The following is an 11705-nucleotide window of genomic DNA, read 5'->3' as shown; positions in this document are numbered from 1 at the left end:
ACAGTCAGTATCATAGAAACAGAAAAGCAGAATGGTAGTTTCTAGGGTATAGGCAGAGGGTGAAATGGGAGTTATTACTTAATGGGTCTGAAATTTTAACTTTGCAATATGAAAAGTTTTGGCAGTGATTGGTGATGATTGACAACTACATAATTGCACTTAATATACTGAACTGTAAATTCAAAAATGGTAGAAAGTACATTTTATGTTATGTATGTTTTATCACAGTAAAACATAAAAATAGTGGTAACATGCAATGAAAAAAAATACCTATTATTAGTGACACAGGAAGTCTCCAGGACATGTGCAAATATCCCAAGAGACCTGATTACAAAAAGCAGCTAAGTTAAGACATGAGCTCAGGGAAGCATTTTACTGTATAATCTAAAAAAACAAAATAATTAAACAAGAGGAAAAAACAAGTCTTATCAGTTTTGTCACTTGATTTGATCCTTATTGTGAGATGACTTTATCCTCTAACTTGTGCAAATTTTCTCATGATTTAGGGGTTTCCTGGCTAGCAGACCAGTCCTTGGGTTGGAGAGAACCTTCAGACACCTCTTTCATCATCCCTCAAGTCTTGATTTAAGCGAGAGCTCCTCTTGCTGGTCATTTTCTTGGCTTGCAGGGTTAAGAGAATGGTCCTTTGCATTCTCTCCATTCTGATCCTCTAAGGAGGGGATTTGGAGTGAGGAGGTGTTTCATGAACAGTTTCAAGAGGAAACAAACATCTTCTCAAAGTTTATTTCTTGTGGAGTGTCAACACTCTGCTGAAGTTTGGCCAGCTGACTCTGTAGTAGGGCTCCACTAAGGTACTTCTGTAATCATATCAGAAGTACCTGGCAAGGATTCTTGCTCCAGGGCCTCCTTCTCAGAAAGGTCTGTGTCCTCCTGCATGAACATGGCCTTCTCTGTATAAATCTGTTCCTAAACAGAAAAGAAAAGCAAAGAAGTTGGTAGTAGTTATTCAGGAATGAATAGAACACAATACTGCTAGTTTTATGCCAAAGACTAAGAACAAAACTAAAACAGACATGCTGATAAACCATGAAACCAAACATGCTAGGACCAAAGTGATTCACCAACAATTTAACTTCCTGACAGAACAAACTCAACATCTTCTAAGGTAGAATAGCATAATCCAGACCCCTAACAAATTATCATCTACAGTGTTCAGTATACAAGCAAAAATTATAAGACATGTGAAAAAGTAGGAAAATTTGAGTCATAAGCTAGAGAAAAGTTACTCAACAGAAAGAGACCTGGAAATAACACAGGCAGGGTTGGTGGATAAGGACTTGAAACATCCATAAAATATTTTCAAAAATTTAAGAGGGAAAAATGGGAAAGCCCTGCAGGGCACTGCCTACATTATCTGAAACACCTTGCTAGTTTCCCAGTGCTGAGTAGAAGCAGCAAACACTTGACTGATGTATGCATCTGTTGGGTGCTTGCTATACTCCAGGGAAGGAGCAGTGGTGAGAATGAGGAAAAATAGAAAAGAGACAAAAAGCTGGGGTCAGGCGGAGGTCCTCTCTCTCCTGAGTGGAGAAGGGGACCTGCCTAAGAACAGTGGAGCATTTATTTATACCCTTGAGAGGTTTGTTAATTTCTGCTTCCCTGCCCAGCAATCAGTTAACAAGCTACAACAGCTTGTTTATTTATGTGCTTCGAGGAATTCCCATGTTCTTGGGCTGGCTTTATTCTGCATGTGCAATTACCTTCCAGCTTCAGCTGCTCCCAACAGACTAATGCTCTGAAAATATATTGTAAAACATTTGTGTGATTCAGATCTCCATAAACAGTAAGGAATTGCTCTTTGCCTTAGAAATAAAATTATGATTTACTTACTCAAAGCTTCCCTAATTAATGAACAGAAATCATTACAAGACAGTCTTTGCCAGCTCTCTTATAGGCTGGACTCAAATGCTACCTCCTCTGTAAAGCCCTTAATGATTTCTATAGTTGAACACGATTCCAACCACACCTAGCATGCTGTTTCTTTTTCCTTTCCCTCCCCTTCCCTCTCCTTCCCTTCCCTTTTTCTTCTTTTCTTACTTTCTTTTTTTTCTCTCTCTCTTTCCCTCCCTCCCTCCCTCTCTCTTTCCCATTTTGAGACAGGGTCTCACTCTGCAGATCAGGCTAGCCTTGGACTGACGCTGTAGCCCAGGCTGGCCTCGAACTCACAGTGATCCTCCTGCCTCAGCCTCCAGAGTTCTGGGATTACATCTGTGTGCTACCACACCTGGCTTGTTCCTGTCCATTAGACATGACCACTAGACTAGTAATATTCAATGTGGGGCACTTATAAACTTGCTAAGGTGAAAGCAAAGAAAAACTTTGCAAAGCATGGGGTATGTGCAAAGAAACTGATGCCACACATCTGAAACCAGGCCTGGGCCTGTTTGAAGCCAGGTATATGAGTACTAGAGACAAAATGTAAAACTGATCAATAACAAGGAATTGTTTGTAATTCATCTTGCATAAACCAAAAACTAGAACCTAGAATCTTGTATGATTTTGATAGCTCTACCTCTTTGCCATTTACCTAGCTCTTTCAAATTTACTTGGAAAATAACTCACACGTTAACGATGTGGCTCTGTCTTTCAACGATGTGGCAGTCTATTCGGTTTTAACTCTTGAGTTCTCTTTGTTTATTTCCTCCTAACACATGGAATCAATTTCCACAACCACAGCTTGCACGTGATTATTGTGTAATATTAAGAACTCGAGCATATTTTAGGTAAAATACTGGCTTTAATTTTGTTGTCCTTTACACTGGCCTTTGCCTCACACTGGCAAAAGAATGACATACCTAGCCAGGCATGATGGGACCCACTGCCTATAATCCTAGGACTTTGGAAGGCTGGGGCAGAAGGATCATGGGATGTAGTGAGGGCCCTAGTTTTAATCCCCAGCACATAAGAAAGAAAGAGAGAAAGAAAGAAAGAAAGAAAGAAAGAAAGAAAGAAAGAAAGAAAGAAAGAGAAGGTATACCTTTTACTTATCTAACATTTCTTTTCTTTCTTTGTTTTTTGTTTGTTTTGCTTCATTTTGTTTGAATTCCTGGGGACTGAATGTAGGACCTGCACACTGACCTACATCCTCAGGGCTTTTTGTTGAGACAGCATCTTGCGAAGTAACTAAGGTGCCATAGCTGGGTTCAAACTTGCAATCCCACCTCTACAGCCTCCCAGACTGTCTCTCCGAAGCCCATATTTCCCTCCAGCTGTTGGAGTTACAGGAGCACATGCACTAGCACTCCCAGTTCATCTGTCTTACTATGGAATTTGCTACAGGGTGCAGTAGCTTCTCAGTGCAACACAAAAGAATAATATAAAATACTTGAGCAAAGTTTGCTTTAATAAAGCAAATTAAGACGAGGTTGGGAGTTTTTGAGTCTTTCCATACTTGCACACTTTTATTAACAACGACAGAGATGATTAGAGAGGGCAGCAAGGTGGTATAAGGTTTGTTTAATGACCTTCACTTTAGCCTTCCCCAAACAACTGCTCAAAGAGTGGATCCCAAGGAAGAGTTCCCTATGACCACTGCCAAAAAATAGTCTAAACCATCTTTCTCTTGATTTCACATTTTTGTAACATATTCAGCCTTAAAAAATATATCTATAGCTTATGAGGATATTGAGTATAATAGTATAAGTGTAACTGAGCTTAATATTTCTGTTTTCAAAATTGGCTTTGGAAACTAGCAAAACTTAGTGAATTGATAGAACTGCATTCAAGATTTTAACACACGGAATACAGTGACAGTGAAGAAGAAATCAGATACCAAGCCCAACACTCTAATTAAGTGATTTTTCTAATTAGGGATCATGTACTTTGTAGAAAGCATAAAATGGAAAAAGACTTTTTTTTAGGAGATTGTAGAAAAGATCATGGGAGATAAACGATGTGCTTGTCAGATGGCTGAATGCTGAGTTTTTTCCAACTATTCTGAGTTAATATTAAACCCCTGAGTTTATATTCATTGTTACAACAGCATACAGGAGGCATCTGAGGCTTGATATATAAGTAAACAGGATATAATAATTAATAGATATTAAATAAAGATGTATATTTGAAGTTAAACTAATAACAACTATACTTAGTTTCCGAAAAATACTGAATAGTTGTTGAAAAGGGCTCAAAGAACCTTATATTAAAAAACATTTACCCTAGGTGAACAAATTTAAAAAAAATCTGGCCCAAGGGTGGTGGTGTACCCCTTAATCTTAGCTACTTGGGAAGCTGAGGCAGGAGGACTGCAAGTTAGAAGTCAGCATGACCTTGCTCAAAAATAAAACAAACTCAACCAACCAACCAAACAAATGAAGAGAAGTTTGCTGGAGATGTAGCTTAGTAGTACAGTGTCTCTGGGTTCAATCCCCTGTACTGAAAAAAAAAATCTGAATTTTTAAGCCAGTATCATCAGCGGTGTTTCCTGAAATCTAAAATGAACCTATCTTCTAATGCGTCCCTTTTTTCATTCATAAGAATTGTAAGATTGGTTTTGATATAAATGTGTGACTATGGAGGGAAAATGGGCAAAGGGAACCTCAGTGTGCTATGCCCAGACTGTCCTGTGGATGGTCTGAGTCGATCACTGGCCCTGGTGAGTCTGGCCTCTTACCTTGTGACATTCTGCACATTGCTGTTGGATTTGATACTCTTCTTGTTTCATCATTTCCATGATTTCCTTTTCCTTCAGGCTACGATGATACTCCTCTTGCAGCTGGATCTTCTCTTGCCTATTCTGGGGTGATGCCACAGTCGAATCCAGTCAGCACAGAAAAGCCTTAGAAACAGTCCCTTCCCAGCGCTGGGGACAGATCTGGTACCCTTAAGCCTACTTAACTTCCTCCTGTAGCTAGTATTAGTCTAGTGGGAGTCCACACCCACCAACTCTACCGCCCGCTGCATTTGCTCTGCTTTTAGCCCTCACACTGTCCACATTCCAGAGATAGTTGGGCCCTAAACCATCCCTGCGAAGTGGATGAACCACACAACTCCACGAGCCAGCTCCAGGCTCTTATCTTGGATTTCAAGTTACGCCATGGAAGCTGAGCCCTCACTAAGCAGACCCAGCTCACAAACATACCTTTTGTTTGCCTGCTGAAATTTTTCTGTAGTGATAAAGCCAGTGAGCCAGGTACTCTATTGGGTCACTGGGCTGAACCTGTGCCACCTCTGCCAGTGCCTGGGACAGGCTATTTCCAAAGCACCTTTTCAAGTAATCAGTTTCCATCTTGGGGACCTAGGAAATAGCAAAACAGAGAGAGTATTTCACAAATGTAATCGATTTTTAAAATAGATGCATTATAACCAACTTTGATTTATTCTCGCATAAATATGAATGTCTCTAGATTCCATCTACATTACCTAGCATCCCATTAGTATGACTAAAAATGAGATAATCAACTGAGAAGGAGGAAGCATTTGCTTGGTTCATGGTTTCAGTCCATGGTTGCTTGGACCAGTTCCTTTGGCCTGTTGGGAAGCAAAACATCATGGTAGGGAACCCACAGAGGGCAGAGGAGCTGATGTCATGTGGCTATGAAGCAGAGAAAGGAACAGGCCAGGGTCCCACAATCTCCTTCAAGGGTACAAGCACAGTGACCTAGCTTTCATTCACTAGGTCTCACCTCTTAAAGGTTCAGCCAGCTCCCAATAGTGTCATAGTCAGGGGACGAAGTGTTTAGCACATGACCTTTGGGAAACATTCAAGATCCAAACCATAACATTCCACCTCAGCTCCCAAAGGCTCACAATGTAACATACATTCAGTCCAACTTCAAGAGTCCCCAAACAGTGTTAGCACTGCTCAAAAGTCAAAGTTGTAAGTGTCCTCTGAGAATCAGGGCAAATGTGAACTGTGAGACCCTATAACAATCAAAAGACCATGTATTGTGGTTTAAATCTAAAGTATGCCTCAAAAGTCTCACATGCTTGGAGGGTGATCAGGTCATGAGGTGCTAAATTTATTTGTGGACTCACCCATTGATGAATTCATAGCTGAATGTGTTATGAGGAAGTGGGGCCTGGCTGGAGGTGGTCCCTAGGGGCCTTGCTTTGAGTGGTATATTCTGGCCCTTCACCCCTCTCCTCTCTCTCTGCTTCCTGGTTGTCATGGATTGAGCACCTTTTCCTCTGCTGTGCCCCTCTGCCATCCTGTTTCTGCCTTGGACCCTGTTGGCCATGTGTGAGCCAAAATAAACCTTTCCTCCTTCAAGTTGTGGGTTTTGGGTCTCATGTCTCAGCAACAGAAAAGTGACTAAGAGACCAAGTTACATTCTAAGATTCAATGGTACAGGGTAATCATTCACGTTCTAAAAAGGAGTAAGAAGATATTAAGGAGAAATTAGGCCAAGGAAAACTGAAACCCAGCAGGAAAAACATTAAACCCTGGAGCTTTATGTCCAATATTTGGGCACACAGTGGCATAATTAAGCTCCAAAAAGCTTGGGCAACTCTATGGCCTTGCTGGCTGCAATGCACATGACCTAATGGCCTCTCTTTTGGGCTGGCTCTGCTTACCACATTCTACATCTCTAGCTTCTCTTAACTTCCTTGGGCCTCCACTATAGCTTCAACTATACTCTCACAGGTTCACACATTGCCCTATACGGGCTGCTCACAGGGACTCCAATTTTGCCACACATTTTGGTCTCTCAGGCATTCCTTTCATAATGAAAGTCTTCATGACCCTACAACTCTTGCACTCTACATGCCTATAAAACCTCCAGCTCAGGCAGTAGCTGGGCCTACCTGGAGCATGGCTGCAGCGATCTCTGAGTGCCTATGTTTCCCTGTGTTTCCCTACATGGATGAGCATAGGGAAACAAATTTCAGTAAAATAATTTCCTAGGTAGCCCTGTAATAGCAGACCACTTCAGGGTTTGACCCTGCTACAGAAGGGGGTGGTCTTACTGATTCCTGAGGTACCCCCAAAGCATCTTTCTTATTCTCCCCATGTAAAGTACTTGATTTTTTAAAGAGGCATTAAATTCTTTAGTGACCATTCTCCTTGGTCACAACTTTATTCAGACTCCTTTTATGGAAAAACTGCAAGCTTTTCAAATATTTCTGTTTTGCTTTTTGCTCCTCATTCTTAGTATAAATCTGGCTAAAATCAGCCATCAGTATGACCACTGTCTGAATGTTTTGCTGCTGAGAAGTAACCTCTGCCAAATAAAACTAGCTCATCATCTTTAAATGCTGGCTAATATAAAGTCTCAGGGATTCAGACAAAATGCAGACCAGTTGTTTGTCAGAATGCCTGGTCTCTAATCTAATTCCCAATAATTTCATTCCCATCTGAAATCTCACAAGTCTGGGACTTGCTCTTTCCATTCCTATCAGCATTCTGGTCTTCGGAGCCTTACCAGAATTTCTCAACAAGTTCTGCTTATGTCATTCGAAGTGCTTCTAGCTTCCTTCTCCAAATGTTTCTAAGTTCCTCCTGAAAATCAGTTCCAAAGGCACCTGAAACATATCATGAAGGATAATCACAACAATTACCCTACTTCTTGGCATCAATTTTGTTACTAACCTTTCTATCACTGACAAATCAACTTCAAAGTGCAAAGACTTGCTTTTGGTTCATAGCTTCAGGGCTTTCAGCCCATGATTGGTTCCACTGTGATGAAGACTCCAGTATGGTGCTATATGTGGTGGAGCAAAGCTGCTCATCATATGGTAGCCACGAAGCAAAGAGAAATAGGAAGGGGTCAGGGTCCCACACAACCCTTCAAGAACACATCCCCAATGACTTAGAGTCCTTCCATTTAAAGGTCTCACCACCTCCCAGTGCTGCCACAGACACACCTTTTGCCACATGGCCTTTCGGAGACTTTAAGCTCCACACCATAACATTATCCTTGTCAAAAGAACAAATGAATACATACTTCCCAATCATGCTTATATTCAAATGAACTTTTTTCTAAAGCTCTTCAGTTAGATTAGGTCAGACAATAGATCTCAGGGGTCACCAGTTAGAGGAGCTTGGGTTAGAGGTGGCTAAAGCTTTTACCTTACCCACACATTTCTAACCTTGAGTAGGAAGAAAATGACAGAGTAGGTGTGGCTCTAAACATCCATCTGAGGACTACTGTGAGGTTGGAAACTACAGTCTATGACATAGATAACATTTTATCAGGGACCATGGAAACGCTCTGGGGAGGAAAGAAAAGGAAAATGCTTTGCCCTGTAGCCACTGCTAACACAATATTTTACTCTAGCGCTTAAGCAAGAACCTACTTAAAATGTGTTGGTGCCCCCAGATTTACTATTAATCAAATTTCAAGAGAAAGAGGTAATGTAGCCCAAATTAGGACATTAAGTTGGGCGTAACAGGAAGGCAGAGTACTAGGAACACAGACTCTAAGATCAACCAAATTCCAGTCCTGGTAAGCTGCCACATATAGCTGTGTGATCTTTACCAAGTTGCTCAGTCTCTCTGAGCCTTGGTTTACACATACGAGGACTAACTCATCAGATGAAGAAAAATTAGACTATGTGCCTCATAATAATTAGATGATTAGTGGAGATAATAAACAGCTGGAACTCATCAATGGATGACTCTGCTGATTAGTATAACATCCCATGATTATTACAAACACATGAGACTGCTGAGAGACATTTCAGATCTAAACTGTAACAACCGCAGTGGCCTTTGTGTGAGGACATGGTTCGCTAGAATTTTGTGGTAGTTCTTGTTTCCATGCATACATGGAAGAGAGTCCCCTATGATCAGCTTAAAACTTTATTGTTGGACTGTTAGGAGTTGGCATGAGTGACTCTACTTTGATTATGACAACTTTCACAGATTATAACTCATAGAACACAATACTTATCCATAAATGCATATGAAAACAAGTAAGTAGACAAATGGGGGAAAAGGTATAGTTCATGGAGTCTCAGTTTCTTCCTAGATAAAAAGGAAGCTAAAATACAAAAGTTTGACAGTGGCAAAGTCAGGCAAACACTATCTTAGCCAAGTGATCAAATTAGACATCACCAATAAAGGAACAAGGTGACATCACATGCTTCCTGATGGAATTTCCTGCTTATGGAATATAACACCTTTCTGTCCAAATGCAAAATTAACATCAAACAAAGCCAACTTGAGAAAGTCTGCAACTCATTTGTACTCTTCCAACTGTCAAGATCATGAGAAAGAAAGATGAAAGGAGACTAAGCAGCCTACTATGGCTTGTACCTAGATGTCCTACACCCACACCCCAAGCTTCATGGGGTCATGGAGGTTTTCGAAGGGGGCTGGATTTAGGATGTGTTGTTGAAATTAAAGGTGTGGATAATGGAAGGCCTACCCTGGGTGTGGTTGTTACCACTCAAAAGGCTGGAAGCCTGGATAGGATAAAAGGGAAAGGCAGGATGGTTGCTGCTGCTCCTGTTTGCTGCCTTCTGCCTGCCACACCAGGAACTGTTTTTATCTGTGATGCCCCTGAGCTAAATAAACCTTTCCTTTTTTAACTTTGGGTCAGGCCGTGAGTGGTGGCACATGCCTGTAGTCCCAGCACTCGGGAGGCTGAGGCAGGAGAATCGTTGCCAGTTCGAGACCAGCCTGGGGTACAAAGTGGGCTCATGGCTGGCCTGAACTGCACAGCAAGACCCTGTCTCAAAAAGGCAAAACAACAACAACAACAACAAAACCCCTTTGGGTCAGGTATTTTGTCTCAGCAACAAGAAAGTAACCAAGATACAGCCACAAAAATACATTTAACGCCTATAATCCCAGCACTTGGGAGGCTGAGGTAGGAGGATCATTGCGAGTTTGAGACCAGCCTGAGCTACAAAGTAAGCTCAAGGCCAGTTTGAATTGCATAGAGAGAACCTGCCTCAAAAAGAAAAAAAAAAATACATTTAATACATGATCCTAGATTAGAAAAAAAAGAATTGTATAAAGAATATTGTTGGTAAAATTAGATAGATTAAATGCAAATTGTAAGTTACACAATGGAACTTATGAAGAGTAACTTCATTGATTTTAAATAAATCTAATTGAGTAAGAGAATGTCCTTGCTCTAGGGCTAAATAACGGCTTCCAAAGATGTCCATGCCATAATATCGGAGACCCATGGACATGTTATTGTATGTAGCAAAAGGGACTGTGAAGATGTGATCAAATTAAGGACACTGAGATGAGATGTGGGTTATGCGAGCAGTACAGTGTAATCAAAAGGGTCTTTATAAGAGGTACACCTTAAGGTAAAGCAGGGAAGACAATGTGGTGACGGATCAGAGGGGAAGAGGTGTGTGATTCAAAGCCATGAGCCAAAGGTCACATCTAGAAGCAGAAAAGGGCAAGGAAGTGGTCTGCAGTAGGCATAGGCCCTGCCTTATGAGATGCATTTTGGATTTCTGACCTCTGGAATGCACTAGTGTTTCAAGCACTACATTTCCCCGGTAGGGGTGGAGGGTGGGGATTTAGGTGGGCAATATCTCTGTCCATGTAGCCCTATGGCCTACAATGACCTGGATAAAAAAGCATTTATTTATTTACTTATTTCTCTTCACTACTGGGAAATGAGCCCACAGGCTTCACACTGAGCTATGTCTCTAGCCCTTTTTACTTTTTTTTTTTTTTTTTTTTTTTTTTTTGAGACAGGGTTTCAGTAAATTGCTAAATCTCCCCCGCTGGGCTCAAACTGGAAATCCTTCTGCTTCAACCTCCCAGAGTGCTGGGATTACAGTCCTGGACTGTTTAACCTTCAGTCTTCCACATCCATTTTGCTCCTTGTCACCTGACCCTCCGGAAGGGCAGATTCTCAGGTTCCATCACAGATCTAAACTGGCATTTTAGCACAATGCCCAAGTGACCAGAAAGTGCAGATCGACTTTGCCGTTATCTCCATAGACCTATACTTGCCGAGGGCGGAATGGCCAGTTTCGCAGCTCCAGGACTTGCCCCTTCGCTGACCCCTGCTGCTTAGGTGTGAGCAGGAAGCACCTTCTCTAAAGCGGCCTTCCGCTGTAAGATCTCCTTCGGAGCAAGAGCTCAGTGCCGGCGGAGAGGCGGGGTCAAAGCGAGGGCTCTATCACCTGCCGCTCCCCACCACCTCGGGCGCTAGAGGGCGCGGGAGCGGGGTACACCAGAGCTCCCAAGCTCCCCGAGGGTCTGCTCACGCCGGGCCGCCGCGGTCTGGACCTTGCGCGCAGCAAGCAGGGCGCTAAGCCCGGGGGGTTTCTGGGAACCCCGTACCCCCGGGGCGCTCGGCTCGCACCTCCAGATCAGTGAGGCTCGGCTTCCTCCCCGCAGCTGTGCCCTCCCGGACTCAGGACTCTGCCGCATTCCCTGAGGCCTCTCCCGCAGGGCACCGCGGTGCCTGTCAGCCGGCACGACCCGGGCGGGACCTGCACCGGGAGCCGCCCAGCACTTGCGGGGCCTCGGAGGAGGGTGGGGCGCCAGGTGGGCTCTGAGAGCCAGGCAGAGCTCGGCGGCCCCGCGCGGGGCTCCCGCCCGTCCCGTCCCGTCCCGGCCCGTCCCGGCCCAGCCAGCCGCCCCCCGCGGGCTCCTGCTCAGCTCCGCGCCTTCGGGACCCTACGCCACAGCCCCCACCGGCTCCACGCCGCCCCTGCCCCGGGCAGGCCCAGCTCACCCGCGCAGGGCCTCAGCCACGAGCCCCGACCCCGCCTCCCAGCGCGCGCCGCCGTTGCCTAGCACCGGGACGCGGCTGTCAGTG

At 43.5% G+C, this 11705-nt stretch overlaps 1 protein-coding gene across 1 annotated transcript; it reads right to left on the bottom strand.

Moving 5' to 3' along the window:
• Positions 1 to 346: 346 nt before the first annotated feature.
• Dydc2 (DPY30 domain containing 2) lies at positions 347 to 11701 on the bottom strand. The gene is made up of 5 exons (XM_013506330.1): positions 11622 to 11701; positions 7386 to 7485; positions 5102 to 5257; positions 4634 to 4756; positions 347 to 927 (listed from the first exon to the last, which is right to left on the bottom strand). The coding sequence occupies exons 3-5, from the start codon at positions 5246 to 5248 to the stop codon at positions 808 to 810; spliced, it is 390 nt and encodes a 129-aa protein (XP_013361784.1). The 5' UTR covers positions 5249 to 5257; positions 7386 to 7485; positions 11622 to 11701; the 3' UTR covers positions 347 to 807.
• Positions 11702 to 11705: the final 4 nt, after the last annotated feature.

This window comes from Chinchilla lanigera, unplaced genomic scaffold (genome assembly GCF_000276665.1).
Source record: "Chinchilla lanigera isolate Chin_1 unplaced genomic scaffold, ChiLan1.0 scaffold00109, whole genome shotgun sequence".
In the NCBI taxonomy this organism is placed as follows: Eukaryota; Metazoa; Chordata; class Mammalia; order Rodentia; family Chinchillidae; genus Chinchilla; species Chinchilla lanigera.
Note: the sequence above shows the minus strand (reverse complement) of the source record. Positions and strands in the feature narration are given on the sequence as shown.

Excerpts from the sequence above, each read along its gene's own strand:
- Dydc2 (XM_013506330.1), bottom strand. The coding sequence starts at position 5,248 with ATGGAAACTGATTACTTGAAAAGGTGCTTTGGAAATAGCCTGTCCCAG. Across the intron at positions 4,757-5,101 it reads TTTCAGCAGGCAAACAAAAG|AATAGGCAAGAGAAGATCCA; the intron begins GTATGTTTGTGA and ends GCATCACCCCAG. Across the intron at positions 928-4,633 it reads AATGTGCAGAATGTCACAAG|GAACAGATTTATACAGAGAA; the intron begins GTAAGAGGCCAG and ends TTTTCTGTTTAG.